Genomic DNA, 22,121 nt, shown 5'->3' with positions numbered 1-22,121 from the left:
CTGTAAACTACTTGTATTCACTGAATTTCACTCTCTGCCTTTAACGGCTCGTTGTAGCTCCCAAAGCTCCAGCCCCCACCCTCCCTGTGAGCACAGTGTGCTCTGATTGGTCGGGACGTTGTGAATCGCGCTGAGCTCCATGGAGGTGTTGTTTCCTTGTTTAGGATACATATCGAAACACAGCCAAACTCATCCTGAGCACACACAAACTCACATCCGAAGTAAAAACAATAAGTGTGGCTTGATATTGAGTAAGAAAAAGGTTGATAAACGCTGTGAGAATGGGTCTGCAGAGAGAATTTTGCCGCGATCCCAACTGTCTGTTATCAGCCTGCAGCCAGGGAGGAGAAATCAGCTGAGCTGCCTGCTCCCTGCACACAAATGTGTGTGTGAGGAAGTCCGTGGATTGGTCAATTTGGACCAATCAGCGGGGGCTTAACGTAACGGCTCCTCGGACGTAACGTAACGGCTCCACGGATTGGTCCATTTCGTTCCGGGTACGGCTTGACATCATGCCGTCCCGGAAGAATCAAATGGACAATGACGTATCTCCAACGAGGCGTTTTGGGGAGGTATTTTCTGTGTTAGAGTTTTACTCGCTATAGGGTGTACTTTGAGGGTTTTGACTCTGCACACCGTTTACATGCATAAAAACCTTCATAACACACAAGGGGACGGGTAATAACCGGAAAAGCATGACACCTCTCCTTTAAGCCACAAGCTTAAATTGGGCATATTGGTCTGGTACTTTTCTGACCCCATGACCGGTATTAAGATAAATATTTAGAAAAGCTGTATTGAAAAGAAAACAATCTTCTCGCTTGTAGGCTATATTTAGGTCATTTGAAGGCATCTGTATTAAGTTACGACTGCTTTTTAACCAATTAAAAATTCCTTGTAGGAGCTTTAATCACCTTTAACATTTCAGTAAATAATTGAATGATCAAAAATGTATAAAGAGATACAGAGAGGTAATTACTATACTTTGTTCCCCTATGACTATCAGCAATATGAATACTCAGTGTGTCCTGCCTGCAGGAGGCCAGGGCAGCCAGGGCAGCCAGGGTGTGGGAGATATGCTTTCACCTACGCACTATTTGTCAGCAAGTCTGCTGCATCCCACAGGGGTTTTGTGGCAGCAGCGAAGCAGGTGGGGAACGGCAGAAGAGATGGAGGTGGGGGGGGTTGACAGCCCCTCTGCCGGTGTCTCCTAGATACAGTGGCAAGTGAGGAGGCAGAGGAAAGTGATGGATGTCTGTTTAACCACATGGGAGGCCCATTAGAGATGCACCTCCTCCCTGTCTGACTTCCTCAGCCCCATGAAGAGCCCATCTGGGAGGATGCCTCTCCCTCTTGAACCCCCCCTCCCTTCTCCTTACCTGCCTCCCAGAGGCATCCTATACAGGAAGCAAAGTGTCAGGCCCCTGCTGCTGTGTCTCTGGTTCAGGATGAGTCCCTTGTTGAGTCCCAATCCATACGTCACTGGCAGCGGCGAAGACAGAGAGCACTCCCTCTATCATTATAGAAACAGCAGAAAACAACAGCATCCTCTCACTGTCTGTCAGCAGCCTGCCGCTCTACTCTGTCTTTATCCCGGAGCAAAGAAATATAGTGTGGAGGAAACTGACACAGAGGAAAACAAAGGGACACCAAGGTCCCACACCAACATAGTGTAACCTTATAGGAGTTGGATTAGAGTCCAGAGTGTAGGGGAGAGTTATGAAGAACCACAGTAAGCTCTGCGTGGAGAAGTTATACATATTCTCCGGACACATCTGAAGAAGACAGTGGAAATCCAGCATAACTGAACTTTGCAGCATCAAAGCACTGTCAAGTTCCAGAAGAATTTGATTACGTCAAATGGCGTTAAGGAGCAGCACAATGACTTGCAGTTTCTAGACTTACAGCAGGAGGAAAAGCAGTCCTGGCATCATCTTCAACATCTTTCATATTGCTTCCGAGGGTGGCTACCTGATCTCTGACCTGCTGCGTGACTTCCTCCATGGAAATGGATGGAAATGTTGTCTAGAGGCTGAAGTGGGTTTCAGGGTGTGCTTGTGACAGCATGGGGGAGATGTGCTATGTGGGAAGACGCCTGCTGTGGTTTTAGCCTCTTCCAGGGCTGCTGCTGGGGCAGGAACAGGAGGGTCCAGCCTGAGGTATGTTTTGGAGGCAACAGGATTTTCTCTTTCCTTTCTTCCTCCCTTTTTTTGTTCTATTTCCTGTTCCTAACCCTTTAGTCTTTAGGCTCACTGTTAGCAAAGTCCTTGTTTTTGCTCATGTCAGAAAAGAATTAACTGTGACACTTTGTTTGATCTATTATTAGTTGCCATGGTGAGATATACTGTATCTGCATTGTTTTGCTCACCGATGCGTTGTCACCTCGGTGACAAAATGCACAGAGCATAATGACTGTCCCCGGTGAGCTGGGGCTGATTTGCCGGTGGTTTGATGATGTAGGCTACTGTTTCATCTCTGCTACATTCTGAATATACTGTACCTTTCAGAGCTGGAGCATGACTTGCACTTTTCGTATGCAAGGAAATGTTAAAGGGGACCTATCATGCAAAATGCACTTTTGTACGTCTTTTATACATGAATATGTGTCCCCGGTGTTCCAGGGAACTCACCAAGTGTCAGAAAATACAACCCTCTCTATTTTCCTCCATACCCAAATCTCTAAAAACGGGGCTGCAACGGATCTGATAAAAACTGATCCAGATTTGAACACGTTACTGACGTCAGGACGGTGGCGCTACGGCTATATGGGCCAACTCTCCACCTATCAGGGGAATGTGGGGTTGGGCCACGGCCGGTCATTGCCGCTCGAAAGCGCTGGAGACGCTGTAGTACATATGCCAGGCCTGTAAGTGGCGCTGTAGTCTGCCACAAAAGCAGCGAAGAAGACTTCCCGCGCATGGTTGCCATGGTTGCCCTTCTGCTTATTCTCCGCTGTGGCTCTTTTTCTCCCTCCCAGAGACAAGCGTTTGCTCCCGCTGCTTTAATTCAATGCAATCCCTCCCCGTCGAGGCAAGCACTGTAATTCTCTCCGGTTAGTCCACCAGCAGATGACAAACACCCACCTCTCCGCCTCTTCCAAGGAACGAGGGGACCGTGCGGCAGAGTTTCAGTTTCAGTTTCTTTCGCCGGTCAAGATGTCCGTTAAAGTTTAAATCTTCCGGACAAAATTAGAAAAGTGCCGGTCAAAGGTCTTCTTTGTTATTTATTGAGCTTTAAAACAAATGAATAACGACTCTATATAATAATATAATAAAACACGGAGGTCTGAGATCTCCCCCCTCTTCTGACAGCCCAGCAGCTGTTCAGAGCACGCTCCCCTCTCCTGCAGGGGGGCGTGGTCAGCTGCAGCTCACAGAATCAGCCCCCTGCAAAAACAGTGCTGGAGCAAATGGAGCGAAATGAGGCATGGCTAAAATGCAGGATCTGTTTGGTATTTTGAAAAAAAAACTATATTTATATACTTTATATAGGTATGGCCCTACAATATATTGTTCAAATATAGCATGATAGGTGTCCTTTAAATGAATAGTTTGACTTTTGCGAAATACGCTTGGTGTATGACAATTTAGCGTCGGCTAAATATTAACAGTCACTTGAATGTTATCAGTCGAATAAATAGTGGCTTTTATTTGTCAGCAAGAACATAGTTTTGAGGTAGTCAGGCCCTTCTCTATTTTGAATCAGTAGGCCATAACTATCTATCGGTCAGGTGGATCTACGCAACAATGTTCACAAACATTAGGCAACGACCTCTAGTGGCTGTATATTATGGTGGGAGCAAAAAGGTAGTCAGATGACATAGAACAAAGAGCAACTAAGTCCATAATAGAGGGTAGTTGAGTAGTTAGTAGTTATTCACAGTTACATGCCTGAGTTAACTCACGAAAGCTCTCTTAACTTGTGTGAAACATTTTAAGTGTTTAACTTACCTATAGGTAACATAACAAAATGTGTGCTTATTTTAACTCAAACCGTGTGTTTCACTTCCTGTTAGTCCTTGTGTTTAAACTGCTATTTAATATACTGACACATTAGATAACGGGTGAAGCTACAGCCAGTAGCTAGTTAGCTCAGTTTAGCAGGAAGACTTGAAGCAGCTATAGCCTGGCTCTGTATAAAGATTTTATTAAAAAAAGTCTAACTAAATGATACAACAACTTCATCTTTTTACACTTTGTTTCCTGTACAAATTAAACAGTCAAGATATTTGTTAATTTGCTGTTAAGCAGCTTCTGTTACTGTTGGACAAAGCTGCTTCCCCCCATATCCAGTCATAATTCTAACTAAGCTAGCATCATAGCTTCTTATTTAGCATAAATACAAGAGAATGATATTGTCATCTGACTCTCGGCAAGAAATCAAATAAGGGTCAAAATATCAAACTATTTTATTAAACTCAGGTGGTCTGTGGTTTCACTATAATGTGATTTAACACATTTAGTATTTTGTTCTAATAATGTTGCATGTGGATACTTTAAGATGCAAAGTAATGTGTGACTGTCTACAATTATATCACAGCCCATCTATTCTGCTCCAGCTGTAATCTAGGTTGTGTAAGATGTATGCCCTTGTTGTTATTAATCAGGCCAGGTTTAAAAGAGCCTCCCACCCTGAGAGTGTACCCTGTCCTCCTCTTGTTGTCCCTCTGTTTCCCCACTCTGATGAAGGGCCACTCAACCAGCAGGGGCCGAACAAAATCCTGAAATCCTGTTTCAGTTCTTGAATGTTTTTTAGCAACACCTTACATATGTCTGTGACACATAATGTAAACACTCTCTAGCTCCATGGATTTATCTCCATGGTCACTGTTTGTTTTTATTGTACAGTTCACTTCTTAACCACAAACAGATTAGGGAATAAGGGAATAGATTAGGAGAGAGTAATAAAGAGGGCGGATACAGTTATGCTGTCCTGAGACTGATTACTGTAGTGGCCACCGCTGTTACATAACAGCTGTCACCTCATCATAATCATCTCCTCATCGCATTAAGCAACTGAGTTGTATTATGTGGTGGGAATTAGTCTCTGGAGAACAATATTCTTATATAATGTCTGTTCTCGTGTTCTGCATTTTAGTTTATTCCCTGCTCTCTGCGTTGAGAAAACTTGGCGCTTCTTGGTCTGAAGTCTTTCTGTCAAGTCTGTTCAATGACTCAAGAAAATATAGTTGTCAGGTTGGGGACTATTTGTCTTTGTATCAATTAAACAGAAACATATTTTTCCTCCACTCTTCCTTTGGAGCGTGTTGGCCATAAAAAACATTTTGATCTCAAGACACCAACCTGGTTAGATAATATTTTCCTGCACTTCGAGGATGTAGTAAGGGGGGTCAGTTAATGTATTTTCAGGCCTTTATATAGAATGTCTAGAAGGTCTAAGGAGAATTGGGAATTATTACATTTTTTTTTATTATTGTCTGCCTTTAACAGAAACTAAAAGTCTTAAAGCAATATTTTATTTTAACTACAGGTTTGGAGCTAATAATGAATTATAGGCATATTTAAAATATAGTATTTAACATTTGTTATTTTTCAAATCAAAACTAAAACTCGGTAATCTGATCAGATGATAATATATTATTTCCCCATGTATACCAATTTAAAAAGGCATCCTTTTTATTCATGATTCATTTAAAATTGTTTTATTTAGATTTTGCAGCTCGTTCAAAGTTGAAACACTTGAAATAAATGACGTCAAGCTGGATTGTTTTCACACGATAAAATGTTTCCAGTGTGACACGACTTTGCGGGTGCAAAGCCTCTCTGGAGCTCAGTTTAACAGCCAGCATTCTTCATAACAGCCTCTGTAAATTTAGTATGGCCACGACGTACGTGCGTCGGTGTGAAACCCTCTCTGCTCAGCGTCGGTGTTGGAGAGCGCATCAGTCATACCGCATGGTGTAGGTGGATGACAGCAAACGGATAAATGCGATCTATATCGGGAAAGCCCCGGCTGTCCGCGGCAGAAACCTGAACAGGTGGCTCCCTCAGAACCTTCGCAGTAACGCGCCAAGGCGCAGAGACCCTCGACAGCTTGTCTCGCTAATCGCTTCTCGGACGAAAGCGCATTTACCCTCGTGCGCGTAAAACCAGGAGTCCTGCAGGTTTGGGTCAGTGGATGTGATCAGTCATCAGGATTGTACTCATCAGTGTTGATTCAATCCTCTCCGCGAAGTTTTGGATAGTGCGTCTTGTTTTTTAGCCTGGACTGACATATTTGGATTCTATGACTCTTTCTTGGATTTTATTATCTCTCCTCTGAATTTGGATTGCCAAGTAGCTGTAAAGGCTGACACTGAGAACACAACATGTTGCCAGAAATAAACAACAAGGTGAGCCACTTTGATATGAAAGCAAGTGGATTGGTCGATTGATAAAATAGGCTATTTTCTTTGGATAATGGTATGACTGTGGTTTTCTGGTGTATATTCATTATCATTTGAAAGCTGTTTATAGTCAATCAGAGTGTCTCTATGAATTTATTTTTAATTGCCTGGCTGGTCTAGCTTGGTATCAACCTCATACTTGTCTAAAGTTAACTTACATATGTCCTATATTTGCTTTTCCACGCAATAAGAATTTATTTTGCCCAGATACAGGGCTTCATTCCAGACCAATTCCTTTTTGGGAAAAACCCTCCACAGGTATCCTTTTACAATGGCAGAAAAAAAAATCTAAACCATTTGATTCGGTTTATCTTTTTGATCCATGCCGATAATTTGAAGTGATTCTCACTTTGGAATTATTTCTATAGGCCATTTGAATTCTTATTTTATTGTCCGCCCCCTTCTTCCTGACCCCATGCCAAGATGTGATGAAAAATCTGATCCATTTCTATTTCAGTCGTTGTTTAAGCGCATTTGTTCTGCTGACATATTCCGCAGCGGCAGCCTATATGTGTTCTGGTGCATTTTTCACACCCTACATGGAAACTTGTACATTTTTCCCCTGCTGTTTTTGGATTGTAGAAGACTTTCAGCTTTTTTAATGTTTTTAGAAACCACCACCACATCACAAGGATTGATCCTGTCAAATGTGATGCCCGTATGAAACAGCCTGCGTGATTGAACATTGAAAAATGACTATGCATGTCTGCCAGCTGATAGTGATAGTGGGCACACACATTTACAGTTTGTTGATGTTTACCCTCAGTTGTTTTATTGCTTTGCTGACCAACTGACCCCAGATCTGCTCTCAGACCCCTGCTGCGATGGTCATACTGTACCTCCAGCAAAGACCAACAGTCACCCAGAGTCAGCTTGCTCCTGACTTCTGTTTCTGTGTCTTCCCTTTCATCTATTTCTGTCGGCACATTGAGAGGAAACCCACTCAATCATGTTTCCTTTATAAATGGATTGCATTTACTGAATGTCTACACAGGGAAGTTCATTTATTGTCATACAAAAAAATATATTAAATCTGAAATTGAAATATGATGTCTTTCACCTTCTTAAAACTGAATTTTAGATGGAGATACTGAGATCGATAAATATGAATGCTCTGTTGTTTGGGATCTTAACCCTTGTGCCTTACTAGGGACATTTTTTTTTTTTTTTTTTAATTGTACATTTGTATTAATCATTTTGACTATGTTACTGCATTTGGCATACATTTTGACAACAATGAGGGTTTTTTTGGGTGTTAAAATTCTTAAATATTCAGTAGTTACGATTAGTTTTAAAAATAGTTTTAAAAATGTTTCAGTGAGGATGAAAAATAATATTAATGTAAAATATTATTTCTGGCCGTTTTTTTACATTCTTTTAGGACATCAGAGCAACAAATAAGGGTGAAAAACACAGAAATGTGTGCACACGGCACCTTGGCACGAGCTATGATGTCACTGGGTTTCTGGCTAATTGCTCATCAGCCAGGCTTACCACAGACTGTTTACAGGAGATTTTATAGAAGCCAACCTGACAGTGACCCACATGGAGCCTGAGAATAAAACAGGACAACAATGATGTATCATACCTTGCATTGGCTGTATGTTGTTTGTCTTACTGAAAGATTATAATATAAACTTCAATATGAGCAGCAAGGCCCGTGCCTGTCTGCAGGATGTGTTTACTTTTTGTACAGTGAGCAGTGAAACTCAGAAGATCGGGAGTCAGATCAGTGGCTCATCCTTCTTTTCTAAACGATACAGCAGTGACAGCTGATGTTGCCTCTCAATCTGAGGTTAAGTATAAGATCGTGATTTGGAAGCTATTTCTTATATAGCACCCATGGACCCCAGCCTCCCTCGCTCCCTCCCGCCTCTCTCACCGACTCCCAGGCTGGCAGAGAGTGTTTGTGTCCCCATATGGGGCTAAGCTTGATTTCACCCATATGGTGTCCCCTCCAACAGCTGATTATTGAGGCACGTGTAAACTGGCTTGGCGTCAGAGAGAATCGTGCAGACATTCACGTAGTACTCTTTTTTTATATCCGGAACTCCGTTCTTTTATAACATTTTTTTCTCTTCCCTTTAACACGTTGAGGTGGGTTTGCAGTGAGCACAGGCACGTGTACACCCACTGCCAGACACATGGATATGCACATGTGCACAAACCAGCAGTTACACAGAGAATACCGGAGAGAAAGGGACGTTGTTGCTGGGCTTTTGCTGAAGTTATCTATTTTAAGATCACAGTGTATTATTCTTTGCTTGCAATCTTGCACAGCTGCCCACAGGCTGTGTGTTTCTGAAGAGAATGCAGAATCCACTCAGCATGAACTCAAGAAGCCTGAATATTTACATTATTAATCATAATAATATTTAGGTCTGCCTTAATCGATCTCTGTTAGGGTATAGGAGTTCCTTTATCTCATATCGGAGATGGCATTCTTATGTACAGTAACAGCATCTCTTTGTGTTTTTTCTTCTCGTATTTAACTGCTCTCTTTCTTCCCACAGTCATCTCGACCGGATGCTTTCCCTCACCCTCACAGACTCCCAGCAGAGGGAAACCGTCTTGGAACAAACCGACCTTGCTCACAGGTCAGGACGACCCCAACCACAATATGTATCACTAGTCATCTTTCTTCAACACATCTTTCAAGTGGAGTTATGTGAGATGGGCTTAAATTATTTTCGTGAACAATTAAAAAACAGCTTGAAAGATTTTTTTATCTCTAAAAGATATTTGTATTGATAGATTCATTGCTTGAATTTAAGAGCTCTTCACGAGAACAGATAGCATTTTGTAAAATACAGAAATTCAAACTATAAAAAAACAAATCCACAAAGATACAAAATAAATAATTTGAAAAAATACCATTAGAGATAAAACGTTACAGTCAACAGTAAGCTATTTCTGAATTAAGTTAGAAATTATAGAAATAAATCATATAAAATGTATTTAGGGTCACGATAAACATTCGTCACAATGACAACGTTATGTCCTTTTTCAACTAGAATTAAAACGCTTGGGTATGCATCATAAAGACGTATTATTTATTTTATTTAGATTTAGGACAGAGCTGCTCCTTAGAAACCGAATGTCGCACTCAAACATCCATGATGATGTTATAACTCATTTATATGGACATTTATTAACTACTTAAAGAAATCATGGATGTGATTTCACCCATCTGTCATCACATGTGGTTATGCCGAGTGACCCATCACAGATTTTCATTCATACAAGTGCAGTTTACTTAAGCAGCATGCCCCCCGCTGCCTGTGTTTACTTCCTTTGCCTGTTGTGGCAGGTGCTTGCACCTATATTTAGCCTTATCTCTATGCGTCATTACCAAGTTGGCAGATCGTGCAGAAGCTCTAAACACATGAGATGAAATATCAGATCTACTAAAAGGATGGGAAACCTTTTTTTATTTCCTGTCATGCTGTTAATAATTAATATGGATGCATGATTATGTTGCTTATACATCGCTGAAGGCTGCATGATATCCTGCAGTATGTAGGGGCAGCTTTTCCCCATGATATTCGAGTGGAGTCGCAGCTCAGTAAGACATATAATCAATAATGCTCCCCTTAACATGGATACACGCCGGTGGGATATCTACTTTTTCCCAGAGAACTTTGGCATTGCACAGAGGTCTAATTTTGCCAGTCATTGGCACGGCTTAGCTTTGCAAAGCTGTGACACATGTAATCGTGCTAGTAGAGCAAGCAGGATGGCAGCCAGTGAAAAGCAGGTTGCTGCTCTTTACCCCCCCCACGGAGCCACCACAGACAGACTTTGTCAGGACCCAGTCTCACAGGCTTTGTCCCCATTTCACTCTCAACCTGATCAGTAATTCCAGCCGCGGCCTACTGGAGGTCCTGGTCATCTGAGCCTCAGCAAATAAAGAAGAGATGTAGATCACTAGTGGAGAACACAAAACTGACGAGGTGCAGCGACACAGACACATGCTTGGGAAACATTTAACAACAAGCTTGTAGCTAAGTCTAAAAAGAATAATTATTTTAGATTTCACACTCAGACCCACTCCCTGTAGCTTACATGGTTCTTCTGTTGTGTATTTATGTGCTTTTCATTCTTCTGTATTGTTGAAAGACACTGGCTATTCCCCACAGAAAAATATCTCAACACTAGAACCGCCAACGGGTCAACTTTACCCGCAGCTGTTTCTTGATTGTATGTAACTTTTTTTCAATAAAATATTCAAGTCTCCCAGTCCGTGACTTTTCCTGAAAGTGTGTTATGTAGCACCCTCTGTTGTTAAAAATGGTCAATATGAAGTCAGATTGAAAAAATGGCCCAAGAAATTGCCATTTATACCCATCAGCGCCAGCGGGTAATATTTACCTTATAGAAAATGCAGTGATTTTGGCGCTAGTGATTTTGGCGCTATTGATCTCGCGAAAAAACATAAACATGACGTGTTGCTATAGCAACGCCTGTTGTTTACTGCGGTTCCTTATAGATAGAGGGATAGAGAGATACTAGATAGATAGATAGATATAGATAGAGAGAGAGATAGACACTTTGCACATAACTCACGGTAGCGATCTTTTATACTTCATGCAATCTGCACAAACTAGATATCATATGAAAGCTGAGAGTCCACAGATTGGTAGAAGTTTCATCACTGTGCGATCAAAACTCACTCTTAACCCTGTAGCGTAGGTCTTATCCCTGAACGAATACATTTAATTTGGGCGCTAGACAGAGGAATTTTTAATATAGCCAGCTGTCAAAACATGATATGCTTAAACACGCAGAAACAGAGGGATAGCCCGGTGACCTAGCTACTGAAGCTTACAAAGGAAAATAATAATGAACCAATTCACTTTCAACATAAAATGTCTGTATTTTTTAACCCCAAATAATAATCAGTACATTAAACAAACAACTCATGTCACAGACCATTTACCAGAAAAACTTAAATCCAATAGATACATAAACACAAAACAAATAAGTCAAATTAACTCACAAAACATCAATCACTTATGTGACTCCGAGAGCCTACGATTGTTTACATCATGTGGATTGACTGTGAGTGAGTGTGGGGGGGGGGGAATAAGTCTTTTTTGTCCTTTGTCACTCAGGGTAAGAGTGTAGTTCAGGGGATAGGGATGTGTGAAAGTAAAGTTGTAAAGTTCTGTTTTTCCAGTCCAGAGTGTGGTGTGTGGGTGTAGAGTGCAAGAGGAGGGGAAATGATATTGGTGTAGTGAGAATAACTTATCTGAGGGTGACAGGCCAGAGTAGATCACTGGATTGCAGGTTTTAACTGGGAAGGGGAAAGTTAAATGTTTCCCCAACAGCTCCTGGTTTCAGTGGCAAAAACTCCCAAAAATAGCCTGATTTATCTGATGAAGTCCATAAGAATCCACTTTCCTAAGAGGGGCGTTCACACCAAGTACTTTTCCCACTTGTTAGATCCGACTTCCTCCTGGTTCTTTCTTCTCTCTTTTAATGACATGCTGTCCTCCTTTTAACAGCACACAGGTGCCAATCATTTCCTTGATTGGTTTCCTCCAGCTTCTCTCAGGGGTGGCTTAATTAGCCACTCCCCTTTTTCTCAGGGAATCTGTAGGTGTGTGTTTACTTTTTCCCCTGTCCTGCTACAACCCTGTGTTCTAGTATGATAAATAAAAGAACATTGTACCTTGAAAATCAATGCATTCTAATAGCGGGTACATTTGACCCGTTGGCGGTTTTAGGTATACAGTGACCCCTGGCGGTTCTCGTGTTAAAAGCCTTTTATCAAATCAAATCAAGTTTTATTTATATAGCACATTTTTAAAACGATTTTTGGTCGAGCCAAAGTGCTGGTGCAGCTTTTAGCTGTGGAAGTTGGCCTATCTCTTTGTTGATTTTCCTAATTATTCTGTTGATGCCAATTAGACTGCAATCTGCCTTCTTCCAAGTCACACTGATATTCACAATTCAATTCCTCTTATTTACAGAAGTTTGGTTCTGGTGTAGGGACCCTCCCTCAGCTTGAGCCACCCGTGGTCCAGGTGGTGGTCAGCAATGCCAAAAACCAAAACCAGCAGTCGGACAGCATCCTGCCCCAAATTGCCAACAAGGGGGGCCAAAACAACTATCAGTCACACCCGGTGAGGCTCTCATACACCAGTAAAACATCCACAGTCGCTAATATATCTCAAATTGGAAGATGTTGAAAACATGTTGAAGGTCACACTAGTGTCTTAATCTTGTTTTGCTCATAATTATAAATGGACTTCCTGTGTGTCTGTTGTACAGGATGAGAGGCAGAAGCCCGCTCAGCAGTTCAGCATGCGCTTTGGTGCAGCAATGGATAAAATGTCCGTCTCCCGCAACAGCAAGATTTTCAGCAACAAGCTGGAGAAAGAGAAGGCATTCGAGGGACAAAGGCTACCCATGTCCCCCACGGGTATGTTATTGCAGATACAAATAGTGTATCACAGAAATGTTATTCCATTCCATTTTAAATCTTTGGAGGGAGTTACATCACAAACATATAACTAAGTAACTATTTTGATGCCTTTAAAAAAGCTGGCATTGAAGTCAACTGTTCACAATTGTCTGCTTTTGGCAGAGATGTGATCAATAACATAGTGACTCACCCCCTCCTCTTTCTTCCTGTTGCAGAGGCACTGAAGAACTTCAAGGACCGGATGACAGAGTTTGAGCAGGAGGAAATCATGGACTACGCAGAGATCTGGTTCCTTGGTGCCGGCTCTCAGAAGATCGAGGGTTCCCAAGGAACACCGCAGAACAATGGATATGATGACGAGCATGGAAGCTACGTCAGGGTAAGATGGGTGGTCTGTCACAATCATATCATTGTTTTAATGTAGTGTGGTTAAGTGGTTACGAGTAGAGACCATTTAGTAAAGTCTTCCTTGTCACCTATGACAATTGCTTTTTTCAAACTATTGTTAAATGTCAAAATGTGATACATATACAAGCTTTGTGGTTGAAACTCAAGCCTGGCATACAAACTTTTGTCATGGAAACAGATACATCTTGGACTGAAAAAGTGAGGCTGTTTTGAGACTCCCAAGCCTTAGATGTAAACATTTCCTAGAGGCACTTAAATGCACCAACCAAGACTTTCTAAACAGTTGCTGAAGTCAGCTTTGACAGAGAGAAGGTGATGAAATGGGATTTTCTTTATGGAATTGAAGCATTTCTTTCATGAATTGCCAGCAAGAGCTGAAACTCATACTGTAGCTACCAAAATAATTGAATCTAAACACATATGATGTTGTTTACAAAGTGTTCAGTCATAAGTTTAAACATAAACACCATAGTTCTATAAAAGTCAGCAGAGTGATGGACTAAAGTTCTGCAGACACACAAAGTAGTTTTAACTGCCTAAACTAAACTATACAAGACAAGATGCCTTCATGTGATCTTTATCCTGGAGCTGCAGACATAAACCCACAGTCAGTCTGTTGGTCTTCATTGTTTAATATTTGGCACAATAAACTGAACTGAGGTCATCATCTGGGATAAATCCGGTGACTGACAGACAGGTATGTGTTATGCGATATGTAATGAATGAGCTGTTTAGGGCTGAGTGACTGACCATTGTGTAGACTCTCATTGAGGCTCATCTCACTGTCACAGGCTTCAGCTGGCAGTCACAGTTAACACTGCACACACAGATCAGTGTGAGGAAGCATGATGTGCAGCCTAACTGTATTTGAGGAAATACGTTAACAAAACTATTAACAGTAGCTATCATGTACACATTTACCTGAATGTATTACATTTATATTTACTTACAAAAAGCAACTTTCATCTGATTTGATAAATGTATTACTTCCGGACATATATATGAAAAACAATCTATTCTTTTTAATGTAAATCATTAAAAACATCCTGTTGTTCACTCTGAAGTGCCAAAAAACTCGTGTTTTAAGTACACATGTTTTTATTTATTTTTTAATGGTGTACCTTAAAGATGATGATATATACCGAGGTTATAAGTCTCTTCAAATATTCACTGTGCTCTCCTTCTTGCTCCTCAAGGTGCTGCATGACCATATTGGCTACAGGTTTGAAGTGCTCGAAGTGATCGGGAAAGGCTCCTTTGGGCAGGTCCTCAAATGTCTCGACCACAAGAACAATGAGCTCGTAGCCATCAAGATGATACGCAATAAGAAAAGGTACACAGAAATATTTCACTCTAGTTCACAACTCGCTACATTTGATTGAACCTTTCCTAGAAAGTATCTTCAATTTACATATCCAGAATATTTTTATAAAATACCCCATTTATTACTCTTATATTTAAATGACGCTATACCTCACTCTATAGATAAGTAATTTCACAAGTCACATTTAAGGAGTTGTTTTTTTTCATTCACTTGAGGTCTGACACTCTGTTGTGAGTGTTTCCCAAATGCCTGTCCCGTGCTCACTTTACATTTAACGAGTCGGCCAAATCGCTGAGATCATGTTTTAGCATGATAGAAGTCGACCCCCCGGGGTGTTATCTTACCTGTCCTCATTCCCCCAGGATCACTGGGGCAGCGGCTGACACAGTGATTGTAAAGGTCATGTAGGTTCGCGCAGCAGCCATCGGGTCCTACCGCCACTTTAAAAATGCAGAAAACAAATAGAGGGAGCAAACTCTGCCCTGCAATAGCTGATGTTATCTCTTCCGGGAGAGGAACAAAAACCCTTTACATAAAGGAATGTTTAAGGATGTTTGGGTGTGGTGTGCTGGGAGAAACCTCTGCAGAAGAGAAAAACATCAGCAGATATGTTCATTAAATATATTCTAAAAAGATTCCAAGCATTTATCACCACTTTGGAATCTAAGATCTTGAATAAATGCATTTATATTATGCTAATTTTCAGGTTTCATATTTTTATTTTGTGCCTCTACTGTGACATGTCTCCATGCTTTAATGTTCAAAAAGCTATTTATATTTCTCATACTGCCTGTGCTGCAGCACCTCTTTTCACCCTCTGTCTGAAACCAGAGCCCAGTCTGCTCTGATTGGTTAGCAGGCCGGCTCTGTTGTGATTGGTCAACCGCTTTTACATGTCCCGGCCCTTAGCCTTTTATGTACAATGTGTTGGAGTTCGAGCCAATAGAAGTGCTACGCTGTGATGTCACTATGTCACGGAGGTAAACAAAGACTACAGTCGAGGCGTTTCAGGCAGGGGGGAGTGTGTGGGAGAGAAACTCCCTCTGGAAGGAACTTTGGGATGGTAGCCTTTGAAGACCATTTACATGCACAAAAACCTTTATAAAACACTACAGGAAAGGTACAATCCCAAAAAGCACAATACCCCTTTTTAAGTATTCTGCCAGCTTAATTCTTGGAAATAAAATTTAAAAAATAATCTCAATCACATACTTTTGAATTTCAGTTAACTAACAGCTTCTGTAAATGTGTCTGTAGGTTTCATCACCAAGCCCTGGTTGAGCTGAAGATCCTGGATGTGATAAAGAGGAAAGACAAAGACAACATGCACAACGTCATCCACATGAAGGAGTACTTTTACTTCCGAAATCACCTCTGCATCTCCTTTGAGCTTCTCGGGTTAGTACAATCATGAGTTATCACATTACTGAATAATTAATCTGTTGATCGAGCGTATTCCGGGTAAGCCACCTTTCCCGAGAACAACAACACGCTTAGATCACTGCAACGTGTTATCAAAGACTCTAATGACTCGTCTCTTTTCCAGTAATACTATGTGACCGCAGGCAATCAGGAGTTAAGTGATCACCTGTGATCACTTAAGGTGCCGTTTACACGAGAACGCAAACGGTTGTATCCGCTACTTTTCTCTTTCGTATAGCCCGTTCGTTCACACGAGGCTGTAACGGAAACACGGAAACGGACCCCGCAAACGATAACAGGTCCCAAGGTGGATAGATCTGCAAACGGAACGCTCTGGGGGGCCAAACGGCTCAGTGTGTATGCCCTATACGATCATTTCCTGATAACGATGAAGCCATAGCCCCGCCTCTCCCCACCTCTGCTGCTCACTGCTGTAGCATGGTCAGTAGCTACTGTCAGTAGCTACTGACCATGCTACTGACCATGCTACTGATGTTAGTGCAAAATCTAAAGCTCGACCATGCTACAGATGTTAGTGCAAAATCTACAGCTCCTCTACCACAACCATCAGCAACAAGTGGACATGGAGAATTACATGAACTACATGTTGCTAAATCCACCGCGGGGCATAAACAGAAGGGCAACCATGGCAACCATGCTCGGGGGTCTTCTTCGCTGCTTTTGGTGTATTTTGTGGCGAAAGTACAGCGCCACTTACAGGCCCGGAATATGTACTACAGCGTCTCCAGCACTCCCGAGCGGTCTCGTGTGAACGGAAGACTTTTTTGATATCGTATTCGGTTCGTTTGCGTTTCGTATGCATTTGCGTTTGTGTGTAAATGGGGTCTAAGCCTCCGGTGTTTTGGGAACTGATACCCATCTGAAGGGACATCGTTGTTTGTATCACTCAGGCTGAATGACCTTTAGAGGACGTCTTGGACCGCCACCTTGTCTAACATTACTGTCACAGAATCCTTTAGTTAAGGCCTTGATTAGGGCCCTATCTCTTACCCCCTGTTTTCTTCATGGTGTGAAGGCTCCAGTTACACACTCTGAAGAACTTTAGGCTTATTAGAAGTAGCAAAAGGTAGTAGGAGGACACATTCTGGGTCTCTGTCCATCCCTCTGAACGTGAGCACATTCATAGATTATTTGAGTATTGTGATGTAAAGTGTAGAGTGACTTCAGATTTAGCAGCCTTTTTTCTCATCATTTAGTTAAGAAACAGTTGTTAATATTTTGATTTAAAAAAAGGATGTGGATATGAGTCCTAAACCATGGAAATAAGTTAGAACTTTAGCATTTCTGGGTTCTCTCGTTGTGAAGTTATTGTTTTTTGGTTAATTGCCTGAAATAAGACCAGTGGTTAATACATGCTTTAACACGGCTTAGTTGAATACTATGATTATTCGAGGGTGTTAATACTTGATAACACACCACTGCTAAGCAAAATAATGACCATTGCTAAGGAGGAGGAAGGAAAGCGCTAAGAAGACAGAGCTTTGGATGTCAGAGAAATCAACAGAAGAAGGCAGACAGGAAATAAACACATACAGACACACGGTATGGGCTCTGGCATTGTTTAAGGACTTGTTAGTGAGTATTCTTTTCTTAGCAGAAGAAATATGATAGTTTTTAGGTGATCAAAATATAGTCAAGTTGTTGGTTTATTTAGTATGGGTCGTGTAATAAGTGTAATAATGTTCTCTGAGGCTTTCATTAATGAAAATAGAACACCCCTTGTGTTGGGCTCCATAATCAGCCAGTCAGTTGTTCTTTTTGTATTAATGACCACCACATTGCACATTATCCCTTGCAGATTTTCACATTTGGTTCTACAACATTAAATACATCAGTAGATACTTGTGAATATCTGAAGCTCTATGAGTCTTACAAATATGGTACTGAAAAGTGACTAAATGAGACTACTAAACATCATCATGCTGAACAGGAGTCCGCCTATCGTGAAGGGAAACAAAACAAATGTTTGTGTTTTAACAGCACTGTAAGCTAACCATATATCCCATTATGTTTCTCTCCTCAGGGTGAACTTGTATGAGCTGATAAAAAAAAACAACTTCCAGGGCTTCAGTATCGCTCTGATCCGCCGCTTCACCCATGCTCTCCTGCGGTGCCTTCAGATGCTGCACAGGGAGAAGATAATCCACTGCGACCTCAAACCGGTACTCCCACAGAGTTTCTGAACTTGTTTTTTTCATGTATAAATGAGACACAATTTAAAAAATATAGTCATCAGAACCTGACTTCTGAACGAAATCCCTGTACCGCTGTTGGCAATTGTACTGCAAAGAAATCCCCAAAAATAAACTATGAATTGTGCTCCATCTTGTGGATGAGTATAATATTGCAGCAGCCTTACATAAAAGCAAATAGTTTGAACTTTATTTGTTGCTTCTGCTTGTGAACAGGAGAACATCCTCCTGTCTCAGAGAGGGCCAGGGAACATCAAGGTGGTGGACTTTGGATCAAGCTGTTACGAACAACAAAGAGGTAGGGTCATGAAACTCAACTGAGAGAATATTTAACAATATGTACCATGTCTGGATATGCTAAGAAATGCTACATTATGAGAACTCATATCCATCACAGTCGCTTCTGTCTCTTCCATTAGTGTACACATACATCCAGAGTCGCTTCTACCGCTCTCCAGAGGTCATCCTGGGTCACCCCTACAGCATGGCCATTGATATGTGGAGTCTGGGTTGCATCCTTGGTGAACTGTACACAGGCTATCCTCTCTTCCCAGGAGAGAGCGAAGTGGAGCAGATAGCCTGCATAATGGAGGTATGACATGGAAAGAGTTGTGTGCCCATTTTAAATGTGTTTGTTTTGCTCACAAATGTAAATACAGAACAATTTTCCAATATGGTTGTTGATTTGCTGCAGGTTGTTAAGATGTCTAATATTTTGACTCACAGGTTCTTGGGATGCCTCCAAATGATTTTGTTCAGTCAGCATCGAGGAGGAGGTTGTTCTTCGGTGAGTATTTATCTCTATTTTTGTATCTTTTTTAATATGTCTTGTTTCCGTAGAGATAGGATTACTAATGTTCTCAAAAGTTAAATGAATTTATAGGGTGGGACTTTGCAGAAGGTGTGAGATAACTCTGTAGATGAAGAGATGATGAATCTGAACTGTGTTTGATAATTGTGATCAGACTCCAAAGGAAACCCCAGGAACATCACGAACAGCAAGGGGAAGAAGAGGAGGCCAAACTCCAAGGAGCTGTCCGCTGCGTTGAAAACGAACGATGTTTTGTTCTTAGACTTCATCAAACGCTGCCTCACGTATGTTCACATCTACTTTCTTTTATCTGTGATGTGACTTTTACATTAAAGGTAGGGTAGGTAAGTTTGAGAAACCGGCTTGAGATACACTTTTTGTTATATTCCATGGAATGCTCTTAACATCCCGATAGCAATGAATATCTTAAGTGCTTTGACAAAAAATCCATAAAAAAATGTCATCTGTGGAAGCCGATATACTGTAAAAAGAACGACCAATCATTTTAGTCGGCCCGGCTAAAATAACTGGATGGCCTACCTGCCTGTCAGCCTTCCATCGGGGCACAAACTTATCTCGTGCCCTCATTGGTCATGTGCGCGTTCGTGTGTGTTGGAGGAGGGGCTCTGTAAGGAGGTGGCAGATTTTCTCCGGTTGTGTATTTTCAAATTCTAGCGATCTCGAGCCGGTTTCTCAAACTTACCTACCCTACCTTTAAGTTGGTTCTTTATTAAAGATCAAATTGAAATTTGCACTTGAAAAATGTAATTATTTTTCTGTGTGTTTCAGTTGGGACCCAACCAAACGCATGACTCCAGATGAGGGGCTACAGCATGAGTGGATCCTGGAGGGAAATTTCAACAGAGTCCGGCCAAGAACCAGGCCGACAGTGAAGAAGGCCTCAGACAGTTCGACCAGCAAGCCTGGTAGGAGTATAGTCCACCTCATCGTCTTTATTAAGGAGCATTTTGAAGCAAAGTATACAAACAGCTATAATAAAGCAAAGTCCTACTGGTACCAAAGTAGCAGACATATCAAGATAATTGGTTTAAATTAACCTGAGCCAGTAGGGTGTTAGCTCAGTCCAGAGGGATTGGCTTGGGAACCGAAAGGTCACCGGTTCAAGTCCTAGAATGACCCTGATACCAGGATGGGTCAAATGCAGATTCTTCTTATTTTTTTTTATAATTTCCCAAATTTGGGAAGAATTAAAGAATCTATCTATCTATCTATCTATCTATCTATCTATCTATCTATCTATCTATCTATCTATCTATCTATCTATCTATCTATCTATCTATCTATCTATCTATCTATTCTATCTATCTATTCTATCTATTCTATCTATTCTATCTATTCTATATATATATATCTTTAGCTACCATTTAATGTCCTTTGTTTCTTTTGACAGCGGAGAAGTTCAGCTCAGACAGCAGCGCTATGGACAAGCTGAAGAGAGACGGTTCAGCAGCAAAGATGGCCCCCGCCGAGCGTCTGCGGCCCATCGGGGCCTCAGCGGAGGAGGAGGTGTATGAAAATGGTGATTTCAATCGCTCCACAGATACCAAGAGTGGAGAGAGGCCCGTTCACATCGTCATCCAGCCTCAAGAGGAAGCGGGCACGGAGAGAAAAGATAGCCAGGAGTCGTCTCAGTGTTTGCCCCCCATCATGTAACAGGCAAAGGGAATCGTGCTAAGGTCGTGACAAGATGTTGTTTAGGCTCATAGTGATAGAGTTGGTGAAGTCATAGTAAATGGACAGCTGAGAGAAAGTTGCATTTTGTTGTCCCTGCACACAATTTAATTTATGAGAATGTATGTTCTCATTTACTACAAACACTGCCATGTTGCTTCAGTCTCTACGTGACGTCACAGAACAACATGCATGAGTCGGACTTTCACGTTTGAAAGAAGTGGATGTTTTCTACGGACAGGTAGAACACAATATGTTTCCACATATTGAAACTAAATATTGATGTATACGGGACAAACTGATCATCAGCAAAGATGGACATCTTCTATTTATGGTTTTAAGTCTACAGCTACAGTGAATTATTGTATTCTGTGGAAGTCAACCAGTTGTACTTTTTTTATGAAATACTTAAGATGCAGTTGCAGGCTATATTTTTTATTTTTTAATGTGTCACAATTATTACACGTAGCCGTATGCTTCACAAGTATGCATATGTTGAAATTAGATAAAATGGTTTAAATCCTAATTCAAAGTACAGCATCAGCTTTTGGCTGTTTCTCTCTCATGTATTAGTTATTGAACCCAATCTTTGCTGTGCATTGACATCTTGGATAAACAGGTTAGTCAATAAACACTTTTAGTTTCCGTGATAAAAAGTAGTAGACGTGCATGGGTATAAAAGCTACCAAATCTTTGATATTCTTTTTATTCTTTTTTTTTCTTTTAGACATTTTAGCATTACTTCAATAATGGTAAAATATTAAGAGAAGTGCGTGCAATAAAGGCTGAGCCAAAAAAGGTTTTTTTTAATCATGTTGACAAATACAATTATTGTCATTAACTTTTTAATTGTGGAATGCAGTCGATGACAAGTAGGTTATTGATGATTTAATGTATTTATTTTGGAATATCTTTGATTCTATGTTTCACAGTTGTTTAACATCTGCATTCAACAATCATACAATATGGATTTGTAATAGAATCTATATATATATATTTATTCTGTGATTTCCTATGTTTGTGTACTATAAAACATTTTAAGAAAATATTTCAGATATTTGTTGAGGGTTTAGACAAGGTTTTACTTGTTGTGTTATAACTGTATGAAAATATTTTTTGTATGTCTGCGTTATTCATTTTTTATATTAGAAACAAAAAGACCATCCTGATCTTGATAGTTTGTGCCTTGCAGTATTAGGAATCTTGCACTTTAATGATGTGTGTATACATTCAGATTAGAAACAAATCAAACAGACAAGGGTTCAGACCCTGCCAGGATCCCTTTTTCTAACGTTACAAAACAAACAATTATGGTTAACATTATTAACCAGCTTTTTACAATTGGTTTAGGTCTTTGGGCGTAAGTGAATATAGACCCTTGCCCCGCACTATCCATTAGTAAGCCACAAGATATC

At 40.9% G+C, this 22,121-nt stretch overlaps 1 protein-coding gene across 2 annotated transcripts in view; it reads left to right on the top strand.

Annotated features, from left to right (window-relative positions):
- Positions 1-21,401, top strand: part of dyrk4 (dual-specificity tyrosine-(Y)-phosphorylation regulated kinase 4) — a 32,052-nt gene extending 10,651 nt beyond the window's left edge. The window contains exons 1-14 of one of the 2 annotated variants that reach the window (XM_034141780.1): positions 6,117-6,352; positions 8,920-9,003; positions 12,382-12,534; positions 12,683-12,833; positions 13,052-13,215; positions 14,441-14,577; positions 15,826-15,966; positions 18,035-18,173; positions 18,420-18,501; positions 18,623-18,795; positions 18,930-18,990; positions 19,169-19,298; positions 19,804-19,940; positions 20,426-20,688. In XM_034141780.1, the coding sequence (XP_033997671.1) occupies positions 6,329-6,352; positions 8,920-9,003; positions 12,382-12,534; positions 12,683-12,833; positions 13,052-13,215; positions 14,441-14,577; positions 15,826-15,966; positions 18,035-18,173; positions 18,420-18,501; positions 18,623-18,795; positions 18,930-18,990; positions 19,169-19,298; positions 19,804-19,940; positions 20,426-20,688 (1,839 nt within the window). In that variant the 5' untranslated portion in view covers positions 6,117-6,328. Of the gene's footprint in view, positions 1-6,116; positions 6,353-8,919; positions 9,004-12,381; positions 12,535-12,682; positions 12,834-13,051; positions 13,216-14,440; positions 14,578-15,825; positions 15,967-18,034; positions 18,174-18,419; positions 18,502-18,622; positions 18,796-18,929; positions 18,991-19,168; positions 19,299-19,803; positions 19,941-20,425 lie in introns of those variants that run through there. The other variant, XM_034141779.1, reaches the window with a different exon arrangement.
- Positions 21,402-22,121: the final 720 nt, after the last annotated feature.

Source organism: Trematomus bernacchii, unplaced genomic scaffold (assembly GCF_902827165.1).
Source record: "Trematomus bernacchii unplaced genomic scaffold, fTreBer1.1, whole genome shotgun sequence".
Classification (NCBI taxonomy): domain Eukaryota; kingdom Metazoa; phylum Chordata; class Actinopteri; order Perciformes; family Nototheniidae; genus Trematomus; species Trematomus bernacchii.
This window is presented reverse-complemented; position numbering and strand designations above follow the sequence as displayed.